The sequence below is a fragment of the Equus quagga genome, chromosome 14 (genome assembly GCF_021613505.1).
Source record: "Equus quagga isolate Etosha38 chromosome 14, UCLA_HA_Equagga_1.0, whole genome shotgun sequence".
In the NCBI taxonomy this organism is placed as follows: domain Eukaryota; kingdom Metazoa; phylum Chordata; class Mammalia; order Perissodactyla; family Equidae; genus Equus; species Equus quagga.
The window spans coordinates 89,165,254-89,180,559 of NC_060280.1; the positions used below are offsets into that span (position 1 = coordinate 89,165,254).

A 15,306-nucleotide genomic window follows, 5' to 3' on the forward strand; every position below is an offset into this window, starting at 1 on the left:
AGTCATTTTATTCAAGAACAACGGATTTTTTCCCACTTGTTCAGTTTGTGTCTTTTAAGAGTTTTAAAGTTCCTCATGTAGGTCTTGTAAGTTTCTTGTTAAGTTTAATCCGAAGCATCTTTTTCTTGCTATTATAAATGAGTTTTTCTCTACCATTATATCACCTTACTGGTTACTGTTTGGGTAGATGAAGGCTATTGATTTCCAGATGACAATTCCATATCTTGCTAACTTACTGAATTCTTCTATTGTTTGAATTAATTTTATCATTGATTCTCTAGGGCTTTCCATGTATAGCATCGTATCATCTGTAAAAAGAGATAGTGTTACTTCCTTTGCAATTCTTATGTTTCTAATTAATTTATCTAATTACATTAGCTAATGCCACCAGTGCACACTTAGACACAGATCCACACATGCACATTCATGTATACACACACACAGACATATAGATACAGATATAGGCAATCATTTTATGAAAGTATTCACCAATTTCTTTTTTGAGTACTTATGTCAATAATCAGTGGTGAATTTTGTCAAAGGCTTCATCAGCATCAATGGAGATAATTATATGATTTTTCTTCTTAGGTGTACTGATATGCTATATTTTTTAATGGATTTCCTAATAAGTGAATCAACCTTGCAATCCTAGAGTAAATTCCACTTGGTGAAGTTTTATTATTTTCTTAATGGGTTTTCATATTCTATTTGGTAATATTTAACACAGCTCATTCAAATCAATATTCATAAGTGATATGGCTCTGTAATTTTCCATTTTTTGTACTCTATCAGGTTTTATCTGAATGTTATACTTGCTTCATAAAAGGAGTAGGAAGTTTTTCTTCATTCTCATTGCCCTTATTTATGGAGTACTGGGAATATCTGAACGCCGAAGTTTTGGTATAATTCCCCTATCTAAAACTTCTGGGCTTATATTTATGGTCCACTGATGATTGAAAAGGGTGTCAAAACAATTCAATGGGGGAACAAATAGTCTTTTCAACAAATGGTACTGGGACAGCTGTATATCCACATGCAGAAGAATGAAACTGGATGCCTACCTCACACCACACACAAAAATTAACTCAAAATGGATCAAAGAACTAAATGTAAGTGTTGAAAGTAGAAAAGTCTTTGAAGAAAACATAATGGTAAATCTGTGATCTTGGATTTGGCAATGGTTTCTCAAATCTGACACCAAAAACATAAGCAACCAAAGAAAAAACAGACACGTTGGAGTTCATCAAAATTAAAAATTTCTGAGCTTCAGAGGACACCATAAAGTAGTGAAAAGACAACCTTTTGAGTGGGGGAAAATATTTGGAAATTCTATGATAAGGAGTTGGTGTCTAAAATGCATAAAGAACTCTTCGAATTCAATAATAAAATGATAGATAACACAGGTAAGACATAGTCAAAGGATGTGGATAAACATCTCTCCAAATAAGATTTGCAAATGGCCAATGAGCACAAGAAAAAATGCTCAATATCTTTAGTCACTGGGGGAAAATTAAAATCAAAACTACAATGAAATAGCACTTCACACCAACTAGGATGGCTATAATACTTTTTTGAAAAAGACACTAATACATGTTGACAAGGATGGGATAAATTGGAACTCTGATATACTGCTGGGGAGATTGTAAAACGGTTCAGCCACTTTGGAAAACAGTCTGGCTGTTCCCCTAGAGGTTAAACATAGTGTTATAACATGACCCAGCAATTCCACTCCTAGATATATACCCAACAGATGCGAAAACGTCCACAAAAACCTGTACACGAATATTGGATAGGGTTACTCACAATGGCCAAAAAAGTGGAAATGACTCAAATGTTAACCAACCGATAGGAATATTATTTATCAATTAAAAGGAATAAAATACTGATTTATGCTACAACATAGAGGAACTTCAAAAACTTTATGCTTTGTGAACGAAAACAGTCACAAAAGACCACATGGGATTTTTTTTAACTTGTTTGAAATGGTCAGAACAGACAAATCCATAGAGACAATAAAGAAATTGTCCTACAGTTGCTTGTGGAGATAGTTTCACAACTTTGCAAATATAAGAACCACTGCATATACACTGTAAATGGGTGAAGTGTATGGTATGTGAATTATATCTCACTAAGGCTATTATAAAAAAAAAAACCATCCCCAAACCAACCAACCCATCTGGTTTTGATACTCTTCCTAGTGTAAGTTCCTACTTAACTTTTTCTATCTTGGTTTCATTGATATTCTATTTTTTGGTGTTTTTTTTTTGAGCTTGGAATTTGTTTTTTTATTATTCTCTCATTTTTATTGATAAAAGTGTTTAGGAATATGAATTCTCCTCTGATCACTGCCTAAAAGGTATCCCGTATTATTTACAATAGCCAAAAAAGTGGCAACAGGCCAATGTCCATCAACCAATGAATGGATAAACTGTCATATATCCATACAATGGAATATTATTCAGTAATAAAAGAAATTAAGTACGACACATGCTACAACATGGATGAACTTTGAAAACATTATGCATGTGAAAGAAGGCAGACACAGAGACCACATATTGTAAGATTCCATTTACATGAAATGTCAAGAAGAAGCAAATGCAGAGAGACAAAAAGTAGATTAGCTGTTGCCTTGGGCTGGTGGGTGGGGTAGCGGATTATGGCTAAGCGTGTACTGGGTTTCTTTCTGTGATTACGAGAATGTATTAAAATTGATTGTGGTGATGGACGCACAACTATGAATATATTAAGGGCCACTAAATGGTAAACTTCAAATGGGATAAATGTATGCTATGAGAATTCTCTAACAAAACTAAAGGTCTAAAGAAAGAGCTGAGTGATTTAGGGGGGTAGACCATTTCACGGACAAGCAGGCTTACCTTTGCTAACATGTGCACACCGCTGCATCGGGCTGAAGAAATCACGAGAAAGGCCAGTCGAAAGGCCTTTGATGAGCTTCCCGCAGTCGGTACACAAAGCCTGGGCTCTGACCCCGCCCCGAACCACGCCCTCCCGGGACAGCCATGACGCAAGCCCCGCCCTCCGCGTCCGGCCGGCTTCTAACTCGGTCCCCAGCGCTCCGCTCGGTCCTCCAGCTCGGGTCCTGCCCTCTGGCCCTGGTCTATTTGAAAAGCCTGCTCTGGATCCAGGTCCAACAGCATGCCTGCCTCTTGGGCGCAAGCAGCCGCCGCCCCCGTTCGACCCCATCTCCATCGCACTTCTTCCTGATCCCTGAGCTCCGGAGGCCCCGCCCCTTACGCTGAGCGCGGGGCGGAAACCGGAAGCGGAAGTCCGTCTCCGTTTGCTCCCCTCTAGGTTTTCCCGTGTGTCGGCGTCAAGTCTCGGCGCTCCGCCCGGGCTCCTCCGGCTTCTGGGGATCGCGGCGCCTCAGCCCCGCTCGGACCCGCGCCCGAGGCTTCCTGGGGCCTCTGCGGTGCCCCCGAGAGTCTCTGCCTTCTCCGCCGCGCTGGTCGGGCCTGTGGATCGGGGCCCCCGTGGGGGAGGCTTTTCTGCAGCCGCTGTGCGCCTGTCTGCAAAAGCTGCCAAAGCAACCTCGAGTCCTTCCTCCAAAGGGAGGAGCGTTTGATCTGGAAAACGGCCCAGCGTCCTCCTCTTCTCACCGGCTTGGCGACTGCGGCGCGTTCCGGTGAGCTCTGGACGGAGAGGCTCTGGCAGTGGGCGTCCGCTAAGTATGATAAATTGTTTAGATGTTACCTTGCTGTCCGTTGACCGTTGTTAATATCTTGCATATCTGCTGTATCTATACATCTATCTCCATGGGTGTAGGATAAGCTCTTGGAGAGTCAGGACGTGGAAATAAGTTGCAGACATGATATTTGACCTTTAGTGCTTGGTTAATTGCCTCACATGTGACGATGAGTTATGTATGTACGTAATAATTCCTAAACTTAATACCCGAAATGAAAACTCAATGGAAAATGACCGAGAGGTTTCAATAGGCTCCTCAATAAAGGAAATATGTATATAAATGGATAACAAATATGTGAAAAGGTGCTTGATATCATTAGCAAGCAGGTAAATGCAGATGAAAATCATAGTACGGTAGTACTACACATAGTGAATGGTTAAAAGTAAAACTGAAAAAGAACGACAGTGCCACGTGTTGGTTAAGACGTGCATACGCTGCTAGTGGAAACACATTTTTGAAAAGTATCATCTAAATATGATTGTTGGTCACACACCAATAATGCATGCCCATGTGCACCCACTAACGTAGAGGCTATAGCATCATTATTTGAAATATCCCTAAAACGGAAATAACCCAAAGTGGACCAAGAGAAGAATGGGTGAATGGTGGCATGTGTTTTCTGTGGCATACTCGTCAGCAAAGAGAAGGACCAAACCACAGGTAGAGAGTGGCAGCAACTTGGATGAACCTCACAAATATAATGAGTGAATTATAGCACAAAAGACAGAGAAAAGAATGCATGCTGTTTGATAGTTTCTTTAAATTTCAGAAATAGGCAGAATAGTCTTGAATGTTAAGTGTCAGGATAGTGGTTGCGATTGGGAGGCATGGAGTTAGTGATTTGGAAAAGAGACAAAGAATATGCTGGATATGGAAATGTTCTATTTCTTGACCTAAATGGTGGTTACCTGAGGCTGTTCATTTCTTGATAGTTCATTGAGACTTTCATTCACGATTGCCTCCTTTTATCATATGTATGTTGGAATTCAATAAAAGTAGTTCAAGAAATAGAACTAAACATTCTACCTCATACGGTTGAGTGAGAAATACAGAAGTAGAATAAAATGTACTGAAAGGATGAATAAAAATAAAACCAATACCTAATGGAAAAAAAGTAGAACTGATCAGTACATGAAGAGGTGAAAAGATGAAAAATATATTATATAATAGTCTTTGTAGTTAACTATGAGAAAATATGGAAAAGCTTTAATTTCAGCATAAAAGAAGAACAGTGACCTGATTCAGATCCTCTTGGAGTGGCCAACATTAGAAATGTATTTCGAGTTTTTTCTAAAATCATGATTTTCAAGTTTGAATGTCTTTGGGTCAAAATTGGAACAGTAATGTTTTAAGTAAGTAAAGTATCAATGATCACGGTCCTCTGAAGTGGTTATTTCCCTGTTCTGTCTTTATCTTACCTCTAACCAGTCTTGTCTCTGTATCAGGAATATATTTGTGTATGTGTGGTACATTATACTTTAATGAGATTGATTCTTTTTTTTTAATTATACTACTCATCGCTAGCTGAACTGTACCCTAAGAACTATGCCCTCCTTAGTGCCTAGTACCTGACCTGGCATAAGGAAGGCCCTTACTAAGTGTTTGCTGATTGCATAAAGGAATAAAAGACACGGGGACAAAGGTTCTAAGTCCAACCACGCTCTAGCAGGGAGTACCCAGGGAGACTTGGTTTCATAAAACCTTTTGTATCTCTCCTCTTCACTCTGCCCAGCAGAGGGTCTGGACTGAATTCTGGTCATATCAGAAATAACAGCAACCACGGAAGAGCAGGCTCATGACACACTAACCTGTGTCTAGTCCTGGTTCACGTTTCCTAACTGGTGATGTTGGGCCAATTATTAACCCTGTCTAAACCTCAGTTTTCTCAGTTACTAAATAATACTATTAATACCCAATTTGGAGGGTTGTTGGGACAACTAAAGCAGTTTATGTAGAACTTCTAACAGGTGCTTAGTAAATGGCAGTTATTAATATTTGCGTGGTATAGTATTAGACAGTTTATAATGGCTGCCACATGTTTTATCTGCAGACAAATGGCTGAATAGTGATGTTTGACGACTAAGGAAAATTGTCTGCTGCTTAATGATCGATGTTGTGAACCAGTTACCCAGACACTCTAGTATATGAAGAGAAGTCGAGATCAACCTCTTAACTTAAACTTCTCTGAAGTGATCTTCTGAGCAAGAAATGGAACGTTCTGGAAACTCTCATTATCAGATTCACAGGATCTGACTCAAATGAGTGGTGAGTCCTTGATGATGATGCTTTTCAAATCCTTTGCTTCATGTAGTTCCTTCACAAATGGCAGATCCAGTGTTCAGGGGCTGAGCAATTGTGCAGTGGGCCAGATGAAAGGGAGTGAGATGGCCAGAGTGTGTGTAAGTCAGGGTCCTGGGATATGGGACGCAAGAAGGTGTGTGTGCGCTTTTTGGGGGATAAAATTTGAATTTTAAAACATGAATTTTATTGTGTGTGTTAGACAGCTCTGCCTCTCTGTACTTTAATTTGTGTAACTCTAAGATGGAATTTTTAGCCTGTCCCTCATGGGTGGTAAAATCCAGACAACCATTTTCCTCCTCCAGGTAACACAGGACACTTTGTCATATTGTGGAGGTAGTGTGTTTGTGGTCTTCTGTGCATGGGGTGGAACAACTTATAAGCATATGATTGTTGGAATTGGGTTGGCTCCGAAGTTCATGCCATTCTTCTCTCTGAGGTCGTCTTTCTAGGAACCCTTTCTGTCTTCACAAGAGGAAAACCAAAGAGACAAGAATGCTGGCTGGGTTACCGATACATTCTTCTCAGGCAAGTGGAAAGTTGATCTTTCTTTAAAATGTCATGCTTGTTTCCATCAGGTAGCCATGTCTCCTAGAAATGTCCCCAAGCTTTTCAAAGCAATGAATGGCTCTGCTTAGGGAATGAGCCCCAGGTGAATTTCTCCAGGCCGCGTGCCATCTCAGAGTATCTGAGGATCACACTGGATATGATTCTTTTATCTCAATATTTATTAATTCTGTGTGATCCTCAATCCTGCTTGTTGGCTTATTGTTTTGCTGTCATGACAGATCTTAAGCAAGGATATGAAGGCATCTCATCTCACAGAATTTGTGTGTCGCTGTGGAAATAGTTCATTTGTTACCAGATTTTAGAGTGTCGCATAATGTTCCTTGCTAACCGCAGCCTATAAATAGAGGAGGAATAAGGCAAGAAGGGTCAGTGGTGTCGGGAAATCCACGTGACTGGATGTGATGACCAGGCATTGTCTGTATAGCTAGAGAGGAGAAGAGGCCTGGGCCCAGGGGTTCTGTAGGCTTCTTGTCTCCCTTCCTCAGTCGCTCATGCATCTTTCTGAGAACATCAAAGAAAATGATATTTATCTGAAGCCGACCTGTGTCGAATGATTTAGCACTTAGTGACCTTCGAGGACGTGGCTGTGGACTTCACCCAGGAGGAGTGGACGTTGTTGGACCAAACGCAGAGAGCTCTCTACCGAGATGTGATGGTGGAGAATTACCGGAATCTCCTGTCCGTAGGTAAGGCCGCCAGCACGTCTCCATGGAGCCCGGTAGGAAATGGGTGTTTCCTAAGCCCCTTCGCTGTCACATGGGAAGACTGTGATAAACAAGACAGACAGAGTCCCTGGCCGCATGGGCCTCACGTTTAGAGGATTCCTCGTGAAAATGAAGCTCTGTCTAAAGAAATGACTTTATTTCCTTTAGAGACTAAAAACCTTAAGCCTTTAAATGTGGATGAGGTTGGCCATGTTTTCAGGTCTTTGAGATCTCCCGTCATTTGAGGGCACAGAGAGGGAATGTGCTGGCATTTTTGTTCCTTTTAAGTAGCTTGATTGCATTTATTTAAAATTTGGCAGGATCACCTTGCTGTCTGTAAAGGTAGACTTGAGCGTCCTCAGAAACTGAAGGCTACAGTGTTGGTTCCGGATCAAGGACGTGTTTTTTGTGTCTTGCGAGGTCCTCTGTCTGTATTTTTCCCTTGAGCAGGGTACAGATCGTGCAAACCCGACCTCAGCTCTGGATTGAAAGGGGCAGACGAGGTGAGGACAGGAGCCAGAGGAGTTCTGCAGGGTGAGTTCACAAGCAGATAGGGCTTTATGAAGAGCCTGCCAAAGGGGCTGGACCTTTGAAAATGTCACTTTGCAGACTTTTAAAGGTATACTCTTTCTGAGAAGGCTGAGGCCATTTGGTTTCTTTCTTTCTTTTTTTTTTCTTTGAGGAAGATTAGCCCTGAGCTAACATCCACCATCAGTCCTCCTCTTTTTGCTGAGGAAGACTGGTCCCAAGCTAACATCCATGCCCGTCTTCCTCTACTTTATATGTGGGATGTCTGCTACAGCATGGCTTGATAAGCAGTGCGTAGGCCCACACCCGGGATCTGAACTGGTGAACCCAGGGCCTCTGAAGCAGAGTGTGCAAACCTAACTGCTACACCACACGGCTGGCCCCCGTTTGGTGTCTGAGTTTCCTCAGGAACCTTCAACTCCCCTTTGTTGTTAAATTTCTGTTGATCTCACCCTTTTTTTGTTCTCTTAGAAAGATCTGTCTGGCTTATTTAAAATTTCATTACTCGCAGGTAGCTCTTTTTTACAATACCTTCCTATCTTGTTTTCCTGATTTTTTCTTTTTTTCTTTTTTTTTTTTTTTTTTTGCTGAGGAAGATTCGCCCTGAGCTAACATCTGTTGCCAGTCTTCCTCTATGTTGTATGTGAGCCGCTGCCATAGCGTGGCCTCTGACAGATGAGTAGTGTAGGTCCACGCCCAGGAACCAAACCCAGGCCACTGAATTGGAGCACGCTGAACTTAACCACTAGGCCACCAGGGCTGGTTCTCTATCATTTTTTTTGTTTACTGTCAGCCTTAGTTTTCCAGAGTATTATGTTTTGTAAATTGCCTACAATTTTGGTACCAGACCCTTGTCATTGCTGAATTCCTAAAACAGCCAAACTCTCTGTGGTCCAAACTCTTTGTGGTCTTTCCTTTTGTTTCACCATTTTTATAATGTTTCATTCATATTTACACATACACATGTGCCATATGCTTTTGTTTGAGGTGAAATACACATAAATTCACCATTTTAGTGAATATAATTCATTGGTATTGAGTTTATTCACAGTGTTATGCAACCATCAGCCCTTTTTAGTTCCAGAACATTTCCATCAGCTCCAAAGCAAACCCTGTAGCCGTTAAGTAGTCAGTCCCCGTTCACCCCCTCCCCCAGGCCCTGCAACCTCTAATCTTCTTTCTGTCTCTATGATAGATTTACTTCTTCTGTGTTTGTCATATAAGTGGAATCATACAACATGTGAACTTTTTGTTTCTGGCTTCTTTCACCTCGCGTGATGTTTGTAGGTTCATCCGTGTTGGAGTATGTATCCTTCATTCCTTTTTATGGCTGAATACTATTCCATTTCAGGACTGTATCACATTTTGTTTATCCAGTTATCCTTTCCTGGACATCTTTTTTTTCACCTTTGGCAATTGTGAGTAAATACTGCTGCCGTGAACATTGATGTACAAATATCTGAATACCTGTTTTCAACTCTTTTGGGTACATAACTAGAAATAGAATTACTGGGTTGTATGGTCATTGTATGTTTAGCTTGTTAAGGGTTACCAAACCATTTCACACAGAGGCTGCAGCATATTGCATTCCCACCAGCCATTTAGAAGCGTTCCAGGTACTCCACATCCTTGCCAACACTTCTTTTCTTTTGTTTGTTTTTTTTTAATATTCACCCTCCTAGCAGATATGAAGTGGTATTTTATTGTGGTTTTGGTTTGCATTTCCCTGAAAGAAATGATGTTGAACATCTTTTCATGTACTTGTTGGCTATTTCTAGATCTTCTTTGGAAAAATGCTGATTCAGATCCTTTGCCCATTTTTTGCATTGGGTTGCTTCTTGTTGAAGTGTGGGAGTTCTTTATATACTTTTTAACAGTGGACCCTAATCAGATAAATGATTTGCAAAATTTACCTCCCACTCTTTAGGTTGTCCTTTCGCCTTTTTTTTTGTGTTCTTTGATGCATAAACATTTTTAATTTTGATGGCATCCAATCTATCTATTTTTTTCTTGGGTGTTTTTGGTATCATATTTAAGAATGATAAGAATAGATGTAAAGATTGGACATTGTCAAATCCAAGGTCATGAAGATTTACTCCCATGTTTTCTTCTAAGCATTTTATAGTTTTAGCTTTTACCCAGGTTTTTATCATTTTGAGCTAATTTGTGTATATGGGGTGAAGCAGGTTCCTTATTTGATTCTCTTCCATGTGGCTATCTGGTTATCCCAGCATTGTGTGTTGAAGAGACTATGGTCATGGCCCACTTGTTGACGTCAGTTGATCCTAGATGTGTGGGTTTATTTCTGGATTCTCAGTTCTAGTCCCTCCATGTACATGTCTGTCCTTTTACCTGCTCCACATGTTTTAATACCAGAGTTTTATTTGGTTCTTTTAGTAATTTCTGTCTCTTTATTGATAGTCTGCCTTTGGTGAGCCATCATTCTTCTAATTTCCTTTAGTTCTTTGTCCATGGTTTCCGTGAGCTCTTTGGGTTGTTTAAACAAATTGTTTTAAGTCTTTGTCAGGTAAGTCCAATGCCTTGGCCTTTAGGGACGGTTTCTATTACTTTTTTCCCTGTTCCTTATCTCGCTCGCTCTCTTTTTTTTTTTTTTTGGTGAAGAAAATTCACCCTGAGCTAACATCCATTGCCAATCTTGCTTTTTTTGCTTGAGGAAGACTAGCTCTGAGTTAAGATCCGTGTCAGTCTTCCTCTATTTTGTATGTGGGATGCCTCCACAGCATGGCTCATGAGGGGAGTAGGTCTGCTCCTGGGATCTGAACCTGTGAACCTGGGCTGCCAAAGTGGAGCATGCGGAACTTTAACCACTCAGCCATGGGGTCCGCCCACTCCTTCCCATATTTTTTAGTTTAAAATATAAATTGTAGATATTATAATGTGGCACTTGGAAAATCTGATTCTCCCCTCTCCCTGGGGTTTGCTTTTGCTCCCTGTCATGGATTGCTGATGTTTGTTGAGTGACTTATCAATTATTTTTGTACGTTCTGCATTTCTTTTAGTGTAGCCCCTGAAATCTGTGTTGTGTTAGCTTAGTGGTCACCTTTGACTGACGGAAATTCCTTAAAAGCCTGGAGCCAAGAAAAGAAAATGAAAAATTCTCTTTTAGTATTTGTCAATTGGCTGTGGATTGGGCCACTCCTTCAATGCTTCACTAGGCTGTTTACAACTTTTTCTTAGCCTTCCTTTCCTGGTTGAGTGGATCCTGAAGGTCAGCCGGAGGTGAAAGCTTTCTGTCGTCTCTGGTCTCTCTGAGCATGCATCCAGCCTTGGGCATGCTTGGGGATTTCTTGATTCCCTGGTTAGTGCTGGAGTTTTTAAAAGCCCTTATTCACCAACATATAACCTTCCCAACTTGTTCCTTCCAAGGGTTTTCAGTCTGTCTGCTGTTCGTCCCAACCATTTACCCCTTCCTCAGCCTCTGTGGGCAATACTTCACCTGTATACACTTTCAGCAGAAGCTGCTTCACTCCTGAGAACTCTCTGAGTTGGTGAAATAAAGGGAGGCCCTTGCACTGATACGTGAGGAAGCTGCCAGGCAGATCGAAACACACCATGGCAGTTCTTTGAGAACAAGGGCCCTGTTGCTCCTTTTGGCACTAGCAGCTTGCTCAGGGAGTACATTCTGCCATCCATGCGGCTGCAGCTGATCTGGAGATTGTGGATGGTGGGTGAGAAGTTAAAAAGCCCCAGCACTCTCTTGGTGAAATACAGCCTCTTCTTTCTCCCTTAACTGTTCCCTTGGTTCTACATTTTTGACTAGATTCCAGACTCTGTAAGAGTTGATTCTGATAGTTTTTCTAAGCTTGTTAGTTGTTTTCTGGTGCAAAAGAGCCCTGGAGTCCCCTATCCACCATATTTTGTGATGTCATTCTCTGTGCTGTGTGCTTTGAAACAACTTTATCCCCCAATTTTTCCCCAAACTTGCATTTTTCCACTTTATTTCAGAATTGGATTTGCAACTCAAAACCAAAGGTTCCATACCTCTTCAAGATATTTCTGTGGAAAAAAGATCAAATGGAATACAATTGGTAAGATCTCCAGGAAGCAATTTTGTTTCTCCACATCAGGACTAGAGGCATGAAATCCCTGAGAATTATATGAGATAAATGCCATTTACCCACAGAAAGCAGAGTCTATGAAGAGATTCTCTGAATATCAAGAAATTGCAGAGTGTTCTAGACTTATTTCAAACCTGTTTCTCCTGAGAGATCTCACAAATAAATGTCCACATGTATGTAACTTGATGTCCAGTTTTTGTTTTTTTTTAATTGCAATTATGATAGTTTACAACCTTGTGAAATTTCAGTTGTACACTATTGTCAGTCATGTCGTAGGTACACCACTTCACCCTTTGTGCCCTCCCCCTACCCCCCCTTTCCCCTGGTAACCACCAATCAGTTCTCTTTGTCTATATGTTAACTTCCGCCTATGAGTGGTGTCATACAGAGTTCGTCTTTCTCTGTCTGGCTTATTTCACTTAATGTCCAGTTTTTGAAACAATTTAGTCTAAATAATTATCAGAAAAGTTATCAGAAAAAAATCTCTTAAGATGCTTTGTAAAGGTAGAGAATATAGTGCAGGGTCCTGGCCTCATTGTCTGCATATTCAATTTAAAATAAGTCAAAAACAGGGCAGAAACTGTGTGCTTAATGGAAATGGAAAAAAATTCAATTACGATAATGTTTCTAATGCATAAAAGTTGTGATGGGGAGAAATTCTGTTTTTATAATGAATCTGAAAAAGTCTTTATTTATTTATATCTTAACAGGAGGGAAGCAATTCTGGAGTGGAACAATATGGTTCTAACCTGTGTGGAAAAGTATTTAGTGAACCCTCGTTTCTTATGACTTACACTAGACCAAAAACTTCTAAGGATAATCAGAATAGAAAAGCTTTCAAAAAGAACTTCATTCATACTTTGTTCAAGGAAATCCATGTTGGGGAGAAAACATCTGAGTGTGTTCAACATGAAAAAGCCTCCGGTCAGCTTTCAGATCTTAGTGGGCACAAGAGAACTCAGATACGAGGGAAACTCTGTGAACGCAAAGATTGTCAGAGAACTTCTATTGATCAGTCATCCCTTAAGGTACACATGAGCCACCATGCTGGTGAAAAACCATATGAATGTAAAGAATGTGGGAAAGCCTTCCCTCGTGCCTTGTACCTTGTAGATCATAGAAGAATTCATCGTGGGAGAAAGCCCTGTGTCTGTATGCAATGTGGGAAAGCCTTTACTCGATCCACAGGACTTGTTGTACACATACGAACCCACACTGGAGAAAAACCTTATAAATGTAAGGACTGTGGAAAAGCCTTTATTCATTCTTCGTACCTTACAAAACACGTAAGAATTCACAGTGGAGAGAAGCCATATCTCTGTAAGGAGTGTGGGAAAAGTTTTACTCGTTCCTCAGGCCTTGTCTTACACATGCGAACACACACTGGAGAAAAACCCTTTGTCTGTAAGGAATGTGGGAAAGCCTTTAATAATTCTTCAATGCTTAACCAACATGTAAGGACGCATACTGGAGAGAAGCCATATGAATGCAAGCAATGTGGGAAAGCTTTCACTCAGTCCTCAGGCCTTACTACACATTTAAGAACACACACTGGAGAAAAGGCCTATGAATGTAAAGAATGTGGGAAAACCTTCGCCCGTTCCGCAAACCTTAATATGCACATGCGAACACACACTGGAGAAAAGCCGTATAAATGTCAAGAATGTGGGAAAGACTTTAGATATTCCACATGCCTTACTATTCACATGCGAACTCACACTGGAGAGAAACCATACAGATGTAAGGAATGTGGGAAAACCTTCACTCAATCTTCGGCACTTGCTAAACATCTAAGAACTAAGGCATGTGAAAAAACCTGCAAGTGTTCCTCAGGCCTTAGTATTCATATCTAAGCTCATCTGGATAAAGACCCTACGAAAGTAAAGAATGTGAGAAAGCTTTACTCAGTATTCATCCTTACAGGATATGTGGGAATTTAGCCCGGGGCAGAATTCTCATTCGTATAAGGTATCCGGGAGAGCAGTAATTGTTTGGAGCTTACAGAATGTGTAAGAACTCACACTCGAGGAAGAAACCTTCTGGTTATAATGCATGTGGGCAAGGCTTTTTGTTTTTCTTGTCCTAACATTAGTTTTATCTATCTAAAATTACTGCAAAAGCCAGGTGAACATAAGAATGAGATACAGCCTTAAAATATTTCACATGCTTTAACAGCACATGATAACTCACATTGGGAAAAACCATCTGTATTTAGGGAATGTGGTAAAATCTCTACTTAGTGTTGAGGCCTTAATATCCATATAAGACATCATACTGGCACAAAATCCTCTGAATGCAAAGGGTACAGGAAGACCTATACTTGCTTTTCCTATCATTTGAGAACTCACAGTGCAGAGATGCTCTATATGTGTAAGAAATATGAGAAGGCCTTCAAAAATTCCTGACAGCTTCGTGTGCAAGAAGACTCACAAATGTAAGAATTGTTAAAGAGTGTTCGGGTGTTAGAAAGTCACAACATGCAGTGGAGAGAAACCTGAGGAAGGTAAGGTGTGTGGGAAAGCTTTCCCTCTGCCTCGTATGTTACTGTTTTTTGGTAAGCTCACAGAGGCAAAAGTGTTATGAAGGTTAGAAATATGGGAATACCGTGTGTGTGTGTGTGTGTATGTATTTTGGCTTTCAACCTTTAGTAAAAGTGATAGATCACTCTGGAGAGAAATTGTGATTGTAGGGTCCGTGGGAAACAGTGTACCCATTTTACACATCTTACTCTACCTGTGAAATGCCACCCTGGAAAGAAGCTGTATGAGTGTAAAAATGTTGGAATGATTTTTGGTAAGTACACATCCCGTCAGAGACTTGTAAAATACTCCCTGGAGGGATAAACTATGAATGTGAGGAATTGGGGAAAGCCTTCTGGAACTTTCTTCACTTATTGTACCGAAGAGAATCCATACTGGAGGAGAAATTGAAATAAATGACGCAAAAATAAGATTACTCTTCTGTGTGTCTTATTCTTTTGAAAGCTCTGGGCTCCTTAATTTTGTGTGGTGGTTTTGTATTACAAAGTTTCATTGCTTTTACTATGACTGTAGTTAGAATTTCCACTATATTATGGTCATTTCATATAATGGTGTTTTCATCCTTGCTCAGCTCTGAAGACTTCCTCATTTACATTATGTCTTCACTGAGCTGTGGGATATTTGGCAGTTTAATCAGCAATGTAAGAGCATTTTATAAATGTTTTTGGGTACTGCTTCCTAATGTAATTGCAAGTGGGTCGTAAAATAGATTCTTTGTGATACTCTTTTGTGTTTATTTCTAGGAAATTCTCTCTGGACTGGTATGTCAATTAGTATCTAGTTGTCTCTTCAAGCTTCCTTGTCCTTTGGTCCCTTATAAATAGAATCTGGATTATCTTCAAGTGTGTAGTTAAAAACCTTCTACTTCTCAGCTTTCCTTG

The 15,306-nt window shown here is 40.4% G+C and overlaps 1 protein-coding gene across 6 annotated transcripts; it reads left to right on the plus strand.

The window, feature by feature from the left end:
• The first annotated feature begins 3,513 nt into the window (after positions 1-3,513).
• On the plus strand, positions 3,514-14,840 carry LOC124252156 (zinc finger protein 846-like). 6 transcript variants are annotated; one of them, XM_046685385.1, is made up of 7 exons: positions 3,514-3,643; positions 5,757-5,971; positions 6,444-6,532; positions 7,134-7,260; positions 7,726-7,812; positions 11,773-11,855; positions 12,596-14,840. In XM_046685385.1, the coding sequence occupies exons 2-7, from the start codon at positions 5,965-5,967 to the stop codon at positions 13,736-13,738; spliced, it is 1,536 nt and encodes a 511-aa protein (XP_046541341.1). In that variant the 5' UTR covers positions 3,514-3,643; positions 5,757-5,964; the 3' UTR covers positions 13,739-14,840. The 6 variants fall into 6 exon arrangements, with proteins under 6 accessions (XP_046541341.1, XP_046541344.1, XP_046541340.1 ...); XM_046685388.1 differs by having other exon boundaries at positions 3,553-3,686; positions 6,310-6,532; XM_046685384.1 differs by having other exon boundaries at positions 3,553-3,686.
• Positions 14,841-15,306: the final 466 nt, after the last annotated feature.